This window comes from Carlito syrichta, unplaced genomic scaffold (genome assembly GCF_000164805.1).
Source record: "Carlito syrichta isolate Samal-C Ts95f unplaced genomic scaffold, Tarsius_syrichta-2.0.1 Scaffold305304, whole genome shotgun sequence".
Taxonomy (NCBI): domain Eukaryota; kingdom Metazoa; phylum Chordata; class Mammalia; order Primates; family Tarsiidae; genus Carlito; species Carlito syrichta.
This window is the reverse complement of record NW_007249400.1, coordinates 1,367-19,512: the sequence shown is the minus strand read 5'-3', so window position 1 is coordinate 19,512 and position 18,146 is coordinate 1,367. Positions and strand designations below refer to the sequence as shown.

General features: G+C 41.0%; 1 protein-coding gene across 1 annotated transcript in view; it reads left to right on the top strand.

Annotated features, from left to right (window-relative positions):
• Positions 1-17,586, top strand: part of LOC103263860 (X-ray radiation resistance-associated protein 1-like) — a 70,137-nt gene extending 52,551 nt beyond the window's left edge. Inside the window, exon 10 of the mRNA XM_008061516.1 lies at positions 17,470-17,586. Coding sequence (XP_008059707.1) covers positions 17,470-17,579 — 110 coding nt within the window. The 3' untranslated portion in view covers positions 17,580-17,586. The remainder of the gene's footprint in view (positions 1-17,469) is intronic.
• Positions 17,587-18,146: the final 560 nt, after the last annotated feature.

The window sequence follows — 18,146 nt, the reverse complement described above, 5'->3', positions numbered from 1 at the left end:
GTGAAGTCTGGAAGTGTGATACCTCTTGCTTTGTTTCTTTTGCTAAGGATTGTTTTGGCTATTTGTGGTTGTTTATGTTTCCATATGAATTTCCGTATTGTCATTTCCATTTCTGAGAAGAATGATGTTGGTAACTTAATGGGTATTGCGTTGAATCTGTAGATTGCCTAGGATGGACATTTAAACAATGTTGATTCTTCCTATCCATGAGCATGGAATATTTTTCCATTTGTTTGTGTCTTTTTGGATTTCTTTGAGCAGTTTTTTGTAGTTTTCATTTTAAAAGTCTTTCACTTCTCTGGTTAGGAAGATGCCAAGGTGTTTCATTTTTTTGTGGCTATTGTAAATGAGATTGTGCTTTTTATGTGGGTCTCTACCTGCTTGTTGTTGGTGTATAGGAATGCAGCTGTCTTTTGCACATTTATTTTATAGCCTGATTCTTTGCCAAGGTCCTTTATTAATGCAAGCAGGTTTTTGACAGAATCTTTTGGATTTTCAAGGTATAGGATCATATCATCAGCTAAGAGGGATAACTTGACTTCCTCTTTTCCTATTTGGATACCCCTGATTTTCTTCTCTAATTGCCCAAGCTAGGACTTCCAAAACAATGTTGAACAAGAGGGGTGAGAATGGGCAGCCTTGTCTTGTTCAAGTTTTCAGGGGAATTGTTTTCAGTTTCTGTCCATTTAGCAATTTGTTAGCTGTGGGTTTATCGTAGATGGCACTTATACTATTTTGAGGTATGTTCCTTCTATACCTAGGTGTTTGAGGGTTATCAAGAAGGGATGCTGGATTTATAAAAAACTGTTTCTGCATCTAATGAGATAATCATGTAGTTCATGTTTTTACATCTGTTGATGTATTTAATTTCATTTATGATCTTGTGAACGTTGAATCAGCCCTGCATCCTGGGGATGAAGCCTACTTGGTCATGGTGGATGATTTTTGAGATGTGTTTTTGGGTCTGATTTGCTAGAATCTTGTTGAGGATTTTTGCATCTATGTTCATAAGGGATATTGGCCTGTAGTTCTCTTTTTTTTGTTGGATCTTTACCCAATTTGGGTATCAGCATGATGTTAGCTTCGTAAAATGAATTCCATCTTTCTAAATTGCCTGGACTACTGTCAATAGGATTGGTATCAGCTCCTCCTTGTACATTTTGTAGAATTCTGCTGGAAAGCCATCCGGTCCAGGACTTTTTTTTTTTGTAGGTAATTTTCGTATGACAGAGTCAACTTCCTGGGTTGATATTGGTCTATTTAATGTCTCAGTGTCTTTTTGTTTTAACCTGGGGAGGTTGTGTGATGTCCGAAAGTTCTCCATTTCATTTATTTATCTAGTTTGTTTCCATATAGGTGTACATAGTAATCTCTGATAATCTTTTGTATTTCTTCAGGGTCAGTTGTGATTTATCTTTTGTATTTCTAATTGTGTTTATTTGGGCTTTTTCTCTTTTTTTCTTGGTTATTCTGCCTATAGGTCCATCAATCTTGTTCATTCTTTCAAAGAACCACCTTTTTGTTTTGTTAATGTTTTCTATGATATTTTTGTCTTCTATGTCTCATATTTGGGCTCTTATTTTCGTGATTTGGATTCTTCTGCTAAAGTCGGATTTTGGTGGTCTTCTCTTTCCATCTCCCTTAGGTGATTTGTTAGGCTCTCCACTTGTGATCTTTCCATTTTCTTGATGCATGCTCATAGAGGTGTTAATTCCCCTCTTAGAACTGATTTCATAGCATCCCAGAGATTTTGGTAAGATGTTTCTTCATTTTCATTTGTTACCAGGAATCTTTTAATTTCTGCTTCAAGTATTGACCCAGTAGTTTTTGGCATCATGCTGTTTAGTGTTCATGTCTTTGTGGGCTTTGGGGAAATTTTGTTGGTGTTGATAATTATTTTTATTTCACTGTGGTCTGATAAGGTGCATGGCAATATTTCAACCTTATGGAATTTGTATGCTTGATTTATGGCCAAGGATGTGATTTTTCTTGGAGTACGTTCCATGTGGTGATGAATAGGATGTATATTCTGTGATTGTTGGGTGGAATAATCCGTAGGTATCTATTAAGTCCATTTGGTCGAGTGTCAAGTTTAGGTTCTGGATCTCCTTGTTGGTTTTCTTCCTCGATAATATATCTAGGGCTATTAGTGGGGTATTCAAGTCCCCTGCTATAATAGTGTTAGTGTCAATATCTTTTTTTTTTATTTTACTTTGTAGTTGCTTTATAAATGCTGGTGCTCCTATGTTGGGTGCATATATGTTTAGGATGGATATTTCTTGTTGATGGATTGAACCTTTTATTATTATGTAGTATACTTTTGCATGTTTTTAAATTTTTGATAGCTTAAAGGTTGTTATGCCTGATATTATGATCACAACTCCTGCCTTCTTTTGTGATCCATTTGCCTGGAAACTCGTTTTCCATCCTTTAACTTTGAGTTTGTGTGCATCTCTTGTCAAGAATTGAGTCTCCTGGATGCAGCAAATAATTGAGTCATGGTTTCTTATCCAGCTTGCCATTCTGTGTCTTTTCAGTTGTGCATTTAGTCCATTCACATTCAAGCTGATTATTGAAATGTGATTGTTTATCGCTGTTTGGAGGTTCTCATAAAATTGTTTCTTGTTTGCTTTTTTTCTTTTGGCTTTGGGGTTGATGTATGTGTGTGTTTTCTTGTTTCTTGTTGCACTGTGTTATGTTTTAATTCTGTGCTCTGCTGTTCTCTTGGGAAGTGTGTGGTCATTCTTTTTTTTCTTTCTTCTGTGCTTAATACCTTTTTAAGTGTCTCCTGTACAGCTGGTCTGCAAGTTGCATAATAGCTTAGGGATTGGATGTCTGGGAAGGATTTTAATTCTCCATCACTGATTAAGCTGAGCTTGGCTGGGTAGGAAATTTTTGGTTGAAAATGTTTATCTTTGAGGACTTTGAATATAGGGCTCCAGTCCCTTCTTACTTGTAGTGTTTCTGCTGATAGGTCTGCTGGTATTCTGATTGGTTTTTCCCTGGTTGGTAGTCTGACCTTTCTCTCTTGCTGCCTTTTTGATTTTTTCTTTGTGCCTACATTGTGTAGGTGAATTATTATGTGTTTAGGGGTTGGTCTTCTCATTTGGTGTCTTGTGGGGGTTCTCTGTATCTCTTGTACTTGGCTGTTCACATCTCTGGTGAGATGGGGAAAGTTTTCTTGGATTATCTCCAGGAATACTTGTTCCAAGTTGTTCTCCATTTCCCTTTTTTCTTCTGGGATACCAGTCAGGTGTAGGTTTGGCCTCTTGACATAATCGCACATCTCTTGTGTTGACTTTGTTCTTTCTTTCTGAGTTGTCTTTCTATGTTTTTTACAGATCTGGTTAATTCCATGTTCTGGTCTTCAAGTTCTGAGATTCTTTCTTCAGCTAAATTAATTCTGCTTTCCATGCTTATCATCTTGTTATTTATTTCCTGGGTGAAATTTTTTATTGCCAAAATCTCTGTTACAAGTTCTTTCAGTGTTGCATCTTGTCTTTCTTGAGTTTTATTCACTCTTTCCATCCATTCCCTAATCCCTGTCATATTCTGGGGCCAGTCATTGGTGACTTCCATTGTTTGGGCACCAAGGTCTGATTTTTCAGGAGTTTTGTCTTTGGCACACTTGAAATTGCCTAGGTCTTCCTTTGGGTTTTTCCTTATTTGTGACAGATCTCTTGTTTTTCTCTTTAGTTGTGTTATTCAATGTCAGTGGGAGAGGCTTTCCCTTCTGATGTTTGCTCAGTTCTCTATTCTTCACCAATCTGGGCCTGTTTTGAAATAGGATAGGAAGCTTTGCTGTCTCTTGTAGTGTTTGAAATTCGGATAAAGTAGGGGATGGGGCACTAGGATTCAGAAACTTCTTGCAAATTACAATGTTCACATATTGTGTCATGTGTTCCCGGAGGCCCACTCCCCACCACCACTCTACATGATGATGCAAAGCAGCAACCAATGAAAAAAACAATTGAACACACACACACACACACATACACACACACACACACACACCCCCCCCAAGACAAACTGGAAAAACAACAAAGTGAAACAAAACAAACAACAACAAAAAAACAACAAGAAAACTAAATACACACATACATGCCTAGCACAAAGTAAATAGAGAAGAAAAAGAGAAAGACTGGAGGGGAAAAAAAAGGAATTCAGGTCTAACCCTCACACATATATTGACACTCACCTTAAACTATAAGAAATGAAAAATTTAAAAAACCCCAAAGAATAAAAGAGCAAAAACAAACCAAGAACAACAACAAAATTGAAAGATGAACACTCAGTCATTCACATACACACATAAACAGAAAGCAACAAATAAAAGAAGAAACAAAAATAAAAGAAAAAAATTGGGGGGTGTGCAGATCAAACACATTCATGCACAAAGGAAAAATATTTTTAAAATAGATGAACTAACGAACAGTCAAAAAATTTTTTTAAATTATAAAAAAATTGAAAATTAAAAAAACCCTGCCCTTTTGTGGCAGGGTCTTGTAATCAGGTCTCTCCTGCAGAGCCAACCTCTTTCACTCTCTTCTCAGTGTCTGAAGCAGGGAAGGAGGAGGGGCAGTGGGGACTGCAGTCCTCCCCTCCCACTCTTGTATGATCAGGGAGATATCCTCCACTGGGGAGGTACGGGATTGTCTCTTCCCCAGGTATGTACTCGCAGGTGCCGGGGTGGGGGGGTGTTGCCCAGGGGTTGGGGGGTGCCCCAGCTAGGCCTGTCCTGGAATGGAGTTCTCCTATTGCGACTGTTGTCCAGGCTCCGCTTGGGTTTGTCTCTCTCAGTCGTGGCCCAGCTATGTGGGTCTGTGAGGATTGCTGGGGAAGTGGGGGTTTGGGGCAGCCTCGGACTCACTGCGGATCTCTTTGGAGTTTTCTCTCGTCCTTTTCTGGCCACACCCCTTATCCCGCAGCTGGATCAGGGTAAGGGGTGGGCGCCTGGAATTCAGCACTCCTCAGGTCCCTCCAAAGTTTGTGCTTTCAGGATATTCCCTCTGGGTCATGATCAACCCCTGAATAGATGATCCGCCAGTCACGGAGATAGGGTCTGTTGCTCCAGTCAGAGCACTTTCTTGCCCTGCCTTCAAGATGGTGGTGGGCTGTCTCTCTCGTCCTGTTTTGTGGGACTTTGCCTCTAGACCCCTTCCGCAACCCCTGCTGCCAATGCCCTGCCAGGCGCTGAAGTGGTGAGGCAAAACCAGGAGCCAGCAGTCTCTCTTCTGCTGCAATGGCAAGGCACTTTCTCATGTTCTTAATGGTGACTTTTTGTTTTCTTTTGAATTGGGGTCTCACTCTGTCACTCAGGCTGGAGTGCAGTAGCACAGTCGTGGTTTATTGCAGCCTCGACTTTCTGGGCTCAGATGGTCCTTCTGCCCAGCCTCCCAAGTAGCTGGGACTACAGGCCCGTGCCACAATGCTCAGCTATTTGATTTTTTTGTAGAAGTGAGATCTCACTGTGTTGCCTAGGCTAGTCTAGAACTCCTGGGCTCAGGTGATTCTCCCTCCTCAGCCTCCCAAAGTGCTGGAATTACAGGTATGAGCCACCATGTCCAGCCTGTTATATGTATTATATACTGTATTCTTACAATAAAGTAAGCTGAAGGAAAGACAATGTTGTAAAGAAAATTATAAGGAAGGGAAAATATATTTATTTACTATTCATGAAGTAGAAGTGGCTCCTCATAAGGGTTTTCATTCTTGTCATCTTTACATTGAGAAGCTGAGGAGGAGGAGGAAGAGATGAAGTTGGTGATGCTGTCTTAAGTGACAAAGACAGAAGAAAATCTATATACAAGATCTGACAATTAAGTTCGTGAACTCATCCTAGCCAAACTTTACATACCTCATTGCTGAATATCACTACAGTCACCTTTTACGTACGCCGCCCCCCCCCCCCCCCGCCCGTGGGAAGCTATTTACTGATGCTAGCACCTAGTCCACCTGTCAAAGCAATTTTGGAACTCTTTTTCTGGAATGGCTGTCAGAGCTGTCATCGGATTACCCTTAATGTCCTGAATGTTATCAAAATGTCTTCCTTTCAATATTTCCTTTATCTTTGGGTAAAGAAAAAAGTCATTAGGGATCAGATGAGGTGATTAGGGAGGGTGTTCCAATACAGTTATTTTTTGACTGGCTAAAAACTCCCTGACAGGCAGTGCCGTGTGCATTGGTGCATTGCTGTGATGCAAGAGTTCCTTCAGAACCATCTTTGCACACAACTTTCTCATGCCAAGATTTTCAGTTAAGATTTTCCTAACTGTTTCTCTATCGATGTTTATTTGGTCTACTATGCTTCTTAACCAACGATTTTGACATACTGGTTGGCAAATTTTTGCAATGTTTTTATCAGTTCTGCTCCTTACTGGTTGTCCTGACCTCTCTTCATCAGTAACACTTTCCATCCCCTCATAAAAACATTTTAACACATTTGTACACTGCCATTTTCTTGATGGCATTATCTCCATAAACTTGGACTAACATGTCCCTGATTTTACTTCTGCCCTTGCCAAGTTTAACAAGAAATTTAATGTTCGTTCATTGCTTGAATTCAAACTCTGACATCCTCATGATGACAGTATCAAAGAAGTAACTTCTTTGGTTAAACTTATTTCTACATATTTGATTTTTTTGTGGCTATAATAAATGGGATCACTTGCTTTCCTTTCCTTTCCAGATTGATTACTGTTAAATAGAAAAGCGACTGATTTTTGTATGTTGATGTTGGTATTCTGCAACTTTACTGAATACGTTGATAAGTTCTAAGAGTTTTTTTGTGATGTTTGTAGGTTTTCCTAAGTATAAGATCATGTCATCTGCAAACAAGGATAGTTTGAGTTCTTCCTTTCCAATTTGAATGGCTTTATTTCTTTCTCTTGCCAAATTGGTCTGGCTAGGACTTATAGTACTATGTGAATAGAAGTTGTGAAAGTGGGCATCCTCATCTTGTTCCAGATCTTAGTGGAAAGTCTTTACATCTTTCTCTGTTTAACATGATATTAGCTGTAGGTCTGTCATATATTGCCTTTATTGTGTTTCAGTGTGTTCTTTCTGTACCCAGTTTGTTGAGAGTTTTTATCATGAAGGGATATTGACTTTTATCTATAATTTTTCAACATCTATTAAAATGATCATATCATTTTTGACCTTGAGTCTGTTGATATGATGTATCATGTTTATTGATTTGTGCATGTTGAATCATCCTTGCATCTCAGGGATGGATGTTACTTGATTGTGGTAAATGATCTTTTCAATGTGTTGTTGAGTTTGGTTTGCTAGTATTTTGTTAAGGATTTTTATATCTATATTCATCAGGGATATTAGCCTGTAGTTCTCTCTCCCTCTCTCCTTCTCTCCCTCTCTTCCCCTTTCCCTTTCTCCCTCTCTCCCTCTCTCCCTCTCTCCTTCTCTCCCTCTCTTCCCCTCTCCCTTTCTCCCTCTCTCCCTCTCTCCCTCTCTCCTTCTCCCTACCTCCCTTTCCCTCCCTCTCCCCCTCCATCTCTCTCCCCCTCCCTCCCTCTCTCTCCCTCCCTCTCTCTCTCTTCCTTCCTTTCTTCTTCTTCTTCTTCTTTTGGTCTTGTTTTGATATCAAGGTAATGCTGGCTTCATAGAAAGAGTTTGGAAATATTTGTTCCTCTTCAATTTCTTGAAATACATTGAGTAGATTTGATATTAGTTTGTCTTTAAAAGTTTGGTAGAATTCAGCAGTGAATCTATCAGGCCCTGGACTTTTTTTTGATGAAAAACTCTTTTTATGTTTTATTACTGCTTAAATCTTGTTACTGACTGTTCAGATTTTATTTCTTTTTTTTCCCCCTCAATTTGGCATCTCACTCTGTTGCCCAGACTGGAGTTTAGTAGCATGCCCACCCCACCACCTCGGCATCAACCTGCTGGGCTCTGGCAATCCTTCCACCTCAGCCTTCCAAATAGCTGGAACTATAGGCATGCACTACTGCATCCCGCTAATTTTTATTTTATTGTAGAGATGAGGTCTCACCTAGTTGCCCAGGCTGGTCTTGAACCCGGGGGCTCAGGTCCACTTGCCTCAGCCACCCAAAGTGCTAGGATTGCAAGTTGAGCCACTGAGCCTGACCCAGATTTTCTATTTCTTTATAGTTCAGTCTTGCTAGGTTGTAAGTATCCAGGAATTTATCTATTTATTCTCGGTTTTCTAATCTGTTGGCATGTAATTGTTCCGATTAGTCTCTAATGATCCTTTGTATTCCTGTGGTATCAGTTGTAATGTTTTATTTTTCTCTGATTTTCCTTATTTGGGTATTCTCTCTTTTTTTCTTAGTGTAGCTAAAGGTTTTTCAATTTTGTTTATGTTTTCAAAAAACCAAGTTTTCATTTGGTTGATCTTTTATATTATTTTAGTCTCAATGTCACTTATTTCTGCTCTGATCTTTATTATTTCTTTTACTAATTTTGGGTTCTGTTTGTTCTTGCTTTTTTAGCTCCTTGAGCTGCATCATTAGGTTGTTTATTTGAAGTCTTTCTGGTTTTTTGATGTAGGCATTTATTACTATAAACGTCCCTCTTAGTACTTCTTTTAGTATATCCCATATATTTTGGTATGTTGTGTTTTCTTTGTCATTCTTTTCAATGAATTTTAAAATTTTCTTCTTAATTTATTTATTGATCCATTGGTCATTCATGTTGTTTAATTTATATGTATTTGTTCAATTTTCAATGTTACTCTCATTATTGATTTCTAGATTTATTCTGTTATGATCAGAAAAGATGTGATGTGATTTCTACTTTTTTGAATTTGTTGAGACTTGGTTTATGGTCTAACATAGGGTCTGTCCTGTAGAATGTTCCCAAAGATGATGAAAAGAATGTATATTCTGCTGCAGTTGAATGAAATATCCTGTAAAAGTCTATTAGGTTCATTTGGTCTAGAGTATAGTTTAACTCCAGGTTTTTCTTTGTTGGTTTTCTGCCTGAATGATCTATCTGTTGCTGAAAGTGAGGTTGAAGTCAAATACTATTATTGTATTCCAATCTGTCTGTCCCTTTACACTTATTTATATTTAGGTGTTCCATTGTTGAATGCATATATACAAGGAGCCCAAAAAAACTGGAATTAGTTTTTGGAGGGTGGGCTCCTTGTAATACAGACTTCCCCCTCAAAGAAGTGTTCCAGGAACCCGTCAGCATCAGTACACCAGCTAGCATTATTGTGAGAGTCTGGTTTTGGCTTCAGTAAAATTTTTTTTTTTTTTAGATTCTCTCAACACATTTTTCCATTTCATGATGGGTGATTTATAAGTGCACTTGCCCATACTGTACTGAGTGTGCAGCAGTTTTGTCCAAAAACAGCATGACCCCCATACCCCACCCTCCCGTGTGACCTGACTTGCCCCGAGCAACTTTTTTTTGTTTCCCTGGATGAAAAAAGTCCTCAAAGAAAACATTTTGCCAATGTGGAAGAGGTGAAACAAAAAATGGCAGAAACATTCAAAGGCATCAAAATTGACAATTTCAAAAACCGTGTTTGAGCGGTGGGAAAAGAGTCTCAATATACATTGCATCAAACAGAGAGTGCTTTGAAGGTGACTGAAGTTTAAACATGTAAGAAAAAACAATTTTTAATAAATAAGTTTCCCTCTCATATTATGACTATTATATCCTCTTGTTGAATTCACATTTATCATAATTTAATGACCTTCATTGTCTCTTTTTACAGTTTTTTACTTAAAGCCTATTTTAATCTGGCATAAGTATAGCTTCTCCTGCTCTTTTTTAGTTTCCATTTGCATGGAATATCTTTTTCAATCCCTTCACTCTCAGCTCATGTGTGTCTTTATAGATGTAGTGAGTTTCTTGTAGGCTGCATATAGTGGGTTCTTGTTTTTAAAATTCATCCAGCCATTCTTTGTCTTTTAATTGGAAATAAAATCCATTTACATTCAATGTTATTATTGATAGGTGAGGACTTACTACAGCCATTTTGAATTTTTGATATCACAAGCTACATCTCTTTTATTTTTTTAAGTTACATCATTTTATATTGCCTACATCTTAACAAATTATTGTTGTTATTATTAATTTTATTACTATTGTCACCATTATTTTGAGCCAGAGTCTCACTCTGTTTCCCAGGCTGGAGTGCAGTGGCACAGTCATGGCTTACTACAGCCTTGATCTCCCAGGCTCAGGTGATTCTTCCACCTCAGCCTCCCAGGCACAAGCCAGCATGCCCAGCTGATTTTTAAAATTTTTTTGTAGAGAATAGATCTCACTGTATTGCCTAGACTGGTGTCAAGCTCCTGGGCTCAAGCAGTCCTCTTGCCTCAGCTTCCCTAAATGTGATCACAGGTGTGAGCCACTGTGTCCAGCCTATAGTTGTTATTTTTAATTCTTATCTTTTAATCTCCTTAGTAAAGATTTAAGTGGTTTATACACCACAATTACAACATCAATGTAGCAATCACATTTTTCTCTCCATTTGAAGAACTCCCTTTAACATTTTGGAAGGACAGTTCAGGTAGTGATAAATTCCTTCGGCTTTTGTTTGGGAAAGTATTTAACTTGCCTTCATTTCTGAAGGATAGCTTTGCTGGGTACAGTATTCTTGGTTGGCAGGTTTTTTTTTTCCTTCAGCACTTGGAACATACCTTTCCACTCCTTTCTGGTCTTTAAGGTTTCTGCTGAGAAGTCCACTGCTGGGCATATTGAATCTCCCTTATATGTTATTTGCTTCTTTTCTCTCACTGCTTTTAGGATCCTTTTTGTCTTTCACCTTTGAGAATGTTATTATAGTGTGTCTTGGGATATTCTCACTTGAGTTGAATCTGATTAATGACCTTTGACCTTACTGTATTTAGATATTTGTATATTTCCCCAGGTTTGGAAAGTTTTGTTATTATTATTTTTTGAATAAGCTTTCAACCCCTTTGTCTTTCTCAGATCACTGTTTAACTCCAGCAACCCTCATATTTGCTCTTTTGATGTTCCACAGGTCCTGTAAACTTTCTTTATTCTTTTTCATTCTTTTTTTCTCTTCTGACTGTATATTTTCAAATAGTCTGTTTTTAAGCTCACTGATTCTTCTGTTTAATCAGCTCTGTTGCTGATGCTTTCTACCATCTTTTTTATTTCATTTGTTTTATTTTTCAGTTCCAGGGTTTCTTTTTTATTTTAAAAAATTATTTCAATCTGTTAAACTTCTCTGATAAATTTCTGTATTGACTCTCTATATTTTCTTGAAGTTCCTTGTGCTTCCTTAAAACTGCAATACGGAATTCTTTGAGAGATCACACATATCCATCACTTTAGAGTTGGTCTCTCTCTGGTGCCTTATTTTGTCTGTTTGGTAAAGTCATATTTCCCTGAATGTTCTTGATGCTTGTGGAAGTATGACAGTGTGGCTTGAAGGATTAGGTATTTAGTTTGGTATTTACATTGTGACTTTTTTTTGTCCCTGTCCTTCTTCAGAGGGTCTTTCAGGGATTCTAAGCAACTGACTATGCTCCCTGAGCTTGGAACCACTGCAGCCATTTCAGTACTAAGGATGTCCAGGTTTGCTGTAAGTCTTGTGAGGACTCCAAGATTAACATGGCTTTTTGGCTCAGATGGACCTGGGGAAGACCCAAGGACTGTACTGGGACTGTATGAGAATGCTGGCCAGGTACCTGCATCCAGAAGACTGTCCCACTTGCCCAGAGAGGTACACCTCCCAGCAGGTCTCAGCATAGGCAGGATGGGTCCCTGGAATGTAGCAAGAGAGGCTGGTGTTGAGACTGGGCCCCCTTGGGATCTGCTGTGGGAAGGAGGTTGGTGGTCTGTTTCATTGACTCAGACAGATGTGTGTCACCCAACAGGTCCCTGCATAAGTGGGATAGGTCCTCAACTGCAACAGGATGGGGCAGAACTGAGTCTAGCCCCCCTTGAGATCTACTGTGGAATGGAGACTGGCATGCTTGTCATGTTGGTTTAGGCAGATACATGTATCCCATTAGGTCTCTGCACAGATGGGCTAGTTCTCTGATAGCAACAGGAAGGTCCAGAGCTGGCACTGCCCCCACCCTTGGGATTTGCCATGGGAAGGAGGCTGGAGAGCCCATCTTGTTGGCCCAGATAGGCATGCATCTCCCAGCAGGTTTCAGCACAAATGGGATAGTTCCCAACAACAGCGAGGGGGGTCAGAACTGAGACTGGGACCCTACAGGCTTTTATGTGAAATGGAGGTTGGAAAGCCCTGTCTTGTTGGCTCAAAGGGGCATGTGTCTTCCAGCAAGTCCCTTCAGAGATTGAATAGTTCCCTGATTATAGTGAGAGGTGCCAGAGCTCAGACTGAGTCCCCTCAGGATCTGCTGTAGGACACAAGGTGATGAACTCATTTGGGAGGCTCAGACTCCCAGTGAGATATGGGTCCTTGTGGGAAAAGGCTGTGAGCAGGGACCTCAGCTCAGGAGGACTGGAGCTGAGAAACAAGACAACTCTCAGGTTCACTGCCAAGACCAATTCTAAGCCTTTCCACCCAGGCACTTGTGCGTAGGATTCATTCTGGACCCCTCGGTAGATAGTTTTGATTGCAGGCTGAAGGCCAACTGTTGCTGTAGCCAAGCCTCTTGGAGAACCAGACTCTTTCTGGGCTTGCATAAGGGAGCAAGTTTAGCAGATCAGCCACCTGAGTGGGGGAGTCTGTACTCTCAAAACTACCCATCAAGGTCTTGGTGTTCCAAGACCCCAGACTACTACCTGAATCCTGAGACTCCTACAGAGAGACCTGACTGTGGATGAGTGCAGAATTCTTGTTGTCTGGGATATAAGTGGGTTACCTTGTATCCTACCATCTTCTCTCTGCCTTTTTGTGTTCTGAGAGTCTTTTTGGCTCAGTCTTTCATTTAAGAATTAGTTCTTCAACTGGGTCTGTTCTTCTGTCTAGCACATTTATCAAGTCTTTTATTTGATTATCATATTTTAAATGTACAAAATTGTTGCTTCCACAACAATCTGCTTTTGTTTTAGAAATGATATAATCTTTTGAATTTCTCAGAAAATGCTAATTATTTCTATGTTGAAATTTTTTATTTTTATAAATAAACTTTTTTCCAGGTGCTTAATTCATAGTGTGTGTGTGTGTGTGTGTGTGTGTGTGTGTGTGTGTGTGTGTGTGTGTGTCAGAGTCTCACTCTGTTGCCCAGGCTGGAGTGTAACTGGCATTACAGGTGTGCGCCACCATGCCTGGCTCATTTAGAAATTTTTTTTGTAGGTAGAGCTCTCTCTCTGTTTCCCAGACTGGTTTTTAGCTCCTGGCCTCAAGTGATCCTCTTGCCTCGGCCTCCCAAAGTGCTATAATTACAGGCGTAGGCCACCACGCCTGGTCTTTAATTCTTCCATTTTTTATATTGTTAGCTTTCCTCAACTACTAAAAGATTCTCGATTTTTAAAAATATAACAGTCCTCAATCAGGAGCTTAAAATTCATGTTCTGAGCTCTGGGGTTGCTTCCTGTGATCGTGGGGAGGGCAGGATTTGCGTTAGGCAGAGTATGCTATAGTCCATCTTTCTCAAGGTGCTCTGTTTCTCCAGGGTGTCACTGCTTAGATCTACGCTTGCAACATGGACCATCCCCCTGCGAACTCCTACTTTGTTCATTGTGCAAACCTTTCCCAAACTCCCTTGTGGACCCTCATCATAGGAGATGCTATTTATGGCATGTGTTGTTCCCTCCCATAATATCATTAGCATGTAAAAGGGGTCCCATTAACCCCAAGGTAAAGGCAAGCAATGCCTGCAGAAGATGCAGTCCTAGCTGATATGCTGCTTTATTATGTTGGATTTAACTGTTTTTTGGCTCACCTCATTCTGATGGTCCAAGAATGAAACCTCTCTGCAGCCTCTTCCTTAGTACTGTGCTGCTCTCCTGAATCCACTGACTTAACACATTCTATTTCTACTAATATAACAAATCCCATTTCCAAATCCTCTAACAGGATGTCTTTTATATATGTTTCTTCTTCTAAGGCAATTAGCTCTCTGTTCAGTGTGTACCCCTCAGTAGTTCTGAGGCTAGAAAGTGCTTGCATGTTGCAAAGTCAGAAATAAGGTCATGGTGGCTAAAAAAGAATGGGTGAGGGGAGGGTGTCATGAGATAGGAGAGGGAGGCAGGGCTCGATTATGCAGGGCATCGGAGGCCTGGTCAGGACTTTGTATTTTATGCTAAGTGCAGAGGGACTTATTACCCGATGGATGTCACAGCCAGCTTCTCTTCCTAGTTAGCACTGGTGCCAAGGACCAGTGAGGATCCCCTCTTGGAGGTACCCTGATATATGCAGTGGATGGCTGACCTAGATCCTGGCCTCTCTGGGGTCAGTCACTGCTTTCAGCAACCTTTATTCTGTTTCTCTTTTGTTTCAGAGGTTGTGTTCTCATCTTACCCTGGATTTTCAACCTCAGAGGTAGGAACTGACTATTTTACGTGTTCTTGAGTTAGAAGATTAATTTTAATAGATGAAAACAAATAAGTTAATGGAACCATGAAAAGCATTTACATATATCACACTGAGAAAGCCCTTTCATTGAGTAGTCTCTACCAAGTCTCTACCAAGTTCCCACAGGTCCTGTGCTGGCCACTGGAGATGCAGTAGTGAACTAGACAGACATGCCCATTCATTCATTGTTCTCACATGCCATTTGGCATAGGATAATAATGGTACGTGCCTCAAGTGATAACACTGGCATTGAAATGGGGCTGCCATCAGGATGAAGCCTAGCAGCTCCCTAACGAGAGCCCCAATGACTATCCAGGTGGTATGTAATCCTTGGTGTCACAGGCTTAGACCCTTGATTTTTTTTTAGAAAATTGATTTTTATCTTAGGGCAGACACTCACTAGCCAAGCTCATGGATACTGATACACATAAACTAAATATTGATTTATTCACTTGCAATAAGTAGTGCAATTCTACATTTAGCCAACCTGCATCCTTGAGAGGCAGTGCAGAACACTGCCTCCCCACAGATACAATTGTGTGAAAAATTGCATCAGTTAATTACTGGTGCATATCAAACCAATCTGACAGTTACTTCACACAATAGCAATTTATTATTTCTCACAATTATTCAAGTTGGCTGTGTGGTTCTGCTTATTTGTCCAGGCTCACTCATACAGCTGCATTTAGCAGGCAGGTTAGCTGGGGGCTGGGGTCCAGTACTCAGCTGTCATGGTTTGGTATCTCTCTCTCTATGTAGTCTTTTCATCCTGGACTTCATTACAGTATTGTGGCATCAGGGTTTCAAGAGTGCACAGTGAATTGCAAGGTTCTGAAATTCAAATAGTGTCACATCTGCTGCATTCTGTTGGTCAGAGCAAGTCAAAAGGCCAGTATAGTGCTGCAGTACTGTTCTGATGCTGACTCCAGAGTTAGTGCAGATCCCATAAGTGAGAGTAGTTCTCAACAGGAATGCCCTCACTTCAGAGGCCAGCCACAAGTTTGGGGGCTCCAGGCTATCCACACTTGTGACCAACTGCCTATAAATTGAGTTATCACAACCCACTCAGGTTCAGCAATTTGCTAGAACAACTCATAGAACTCAGGAAAGGCTTATATTTACAATTACAATTTCACTTTAAAGGATAGAAATCAGGACCAGCCAAATGGAAAGGCACATATGGCAAGGCCTAAGAGCATCTCAGATGCAGAGCTTCTGGCCCTCTCCCTGTGGAGTCAGGGCATGTCATCCTCCTAGCACACAGCTGTGCTCACCAACCAGGAAACTCACTAAGTCTCAGAGCCCAGAGCTTTTATTGGAGAATCACTGGCCATGTAAGGGTAGAGAGATGGGCTCCGCCTCTGAATGGGAGGAGCAGCAAGGTCATATTGCAAAAGGGTGTGAATGTGAGGTTCAGGGGCTTGTGGTCATAAACGTCTCCCACAGCAGTCAGAGATGACTTGGAGGATTTCTCAGTGCTCAGATTCCAGCTCTCTTACATCTGAGAATCTAGAGAGTGACTTGGATAGTTGAGACTTGAAGTGGCCTTTACCTATGAAAACCAGATGCATCCCCCTCTTAGCTCCCTCGCAGAGCCAGTCATGCCACCAGATCAGGACACTCCTGACCTTGACTCTCTGGTTTTCCTTCTCAGTCAGACTCACCCCCTTCAGCTCACACAGCCATACATGCAGTGGAGAACTGCATGGTAGAGGAGACTGCCTCACACACTGCCACCACATCCTGTTCCTGTATCTCAGAGATTGCCTTGGGAGCACCTGGAGAGGGATGTCATCCCAAACACATCATCAGTTCTTGTTTTACACTCATCCATGATGGACCTGCCCACTTGTGTGGCTTTACAAATTGACCCAGAAGGGCACAAAATATTTAGCCCACAGTAGGTGATCCACAAATGGTCATTGAATGAACAAGCAAAATTTAAGTGCTTGGCTAAAGATTACACAGTGAGTTGAGTGCAGTGGCTCATGCCTGTAATGCCAACACTTTGGGAGACTGAGGTGGGAGAATTACTCAAGGCCAGGAGTTTGAGACCAGCCTGGTAACATAGTGAGATCTCATCTCTAAAAAATTAGCTGGGCATTGTGGCACATGCCTGTAATCCTAGCTACTCTGAAGGTTGAGGCAGAAGCATTGCTTGATCCTAGGAGTTGGAGGCTGCAATGAGCTACCACTGCACTTCAGCCTGGGCAACAGAGAGAAATCCTGTCTCAAAAAAAGAAAAGAAAAGAAAATGCAGTATTACACAATGATTAATGGTGTTTTGGACAGAATCTAATTCATCTAAACCTGATCATCAGCCCAGGGCTACCCTTGTAATATCCTTTGGTCCCATCTAGCTCAGGGAATCAGTGAATGTAATGAGTTAGGTATGGGTAATCCAGTAATTTCCTTTTTCTGCATATGGAGAGACAGTGACCCTGATAGTGACCCAAATGCACCATGCCACATTCAAGCCCCAAGGGCTGGCTAAGTCATCCAAGACTTAGCTGTTGTTTCATCCTCAGATAAGAACCTCTGCTGTAGACTGTGGGCTGGACCATCAGACCAGGCATTCAAGTCACTCTCATCCTCCTTCTCCCCACCGGGAAAATGTTTCTTAGCAACACAAATATCTGGCCCGTTTGCCTTCTGGAGAAAGTTGAGCTCAACCATGAGAAGGGCCAATCCAGGATTAGTTACCATAGGCTAGAGGGGTGAGATGTAGCAAAGTACCTCTAATGTCTGCACCAGTGCTGTGGCCTCAGAAAACATGAACCTGGAACTGTAGGGGCTGGAGATTAGCTCACCACTTGATCTCAGAGAACTTGGAGCCAGAATTCGGGGCCAGTGGTAACATCTCCTTTATGACCCGCAATGTCCCTTTTGGCCAGATCTCTCTAGGAAGGTCACGTTCTCTTTCCACCACACTCCATAGAAGGACCTGTTTGGCAGCCTTAACTTCTTTATTATTAGGGTGCTTTGACTTTGACTTTTTTTTTCCTCATAAGACAACCAAGGCATGTGCACTTCCTCCCATATTCAAGATTCTTCCTGTGAAGTCACTGCAGGCCAGGAACCAGACGCTGGCCCCACCCTTCCCGGAGCTGAGGTACCTTAGCGTGGCCTACAACAAGGTGACTTTCTGCTTCTCTACTGTTTCTTCAGGGACACAGATGGGAGCGTGAGATGTAGCTGCTCTGACCTAAAGACCAACCCTCAGGTTCCCTACATTACAGATATGTGGGCTCAGGAATGCTCAGGGTGGGAAAAGTGAAGGGAGTTGAGGTCAAGGCAGGAAGCCATCCATTCAGTCACAGATAATTATTTAGCACTTGCATATGTCAGGCTCTGTGCTAGGCACTGGGTACACAGCTGTGGAAAGAAAACCTGTCCTCTGCAGTTTTGGAGCCTGTCACTTATAGGGCATGCTTAGTGTTACGAAGAAATTCGTATGAAACTTGTAAAGGGTAGGGGGATATAGCCTCTAACCTAATATCTGTGATCAGGGAATGTTCTCAAGCAAATGGCATTTAAGCTTAGATCTGAATCAGCGAGTTTAGTCAGGTAAAGAGAGAGGGTCAAGTGAGGTGTGAAATGCTCTAGCCTGAGGGAACAACAAATGTAAAGTCCATGAGATGGATTTAACATGTTTTTACTCTATTTTTCCAATATTCATGTTTTGTTT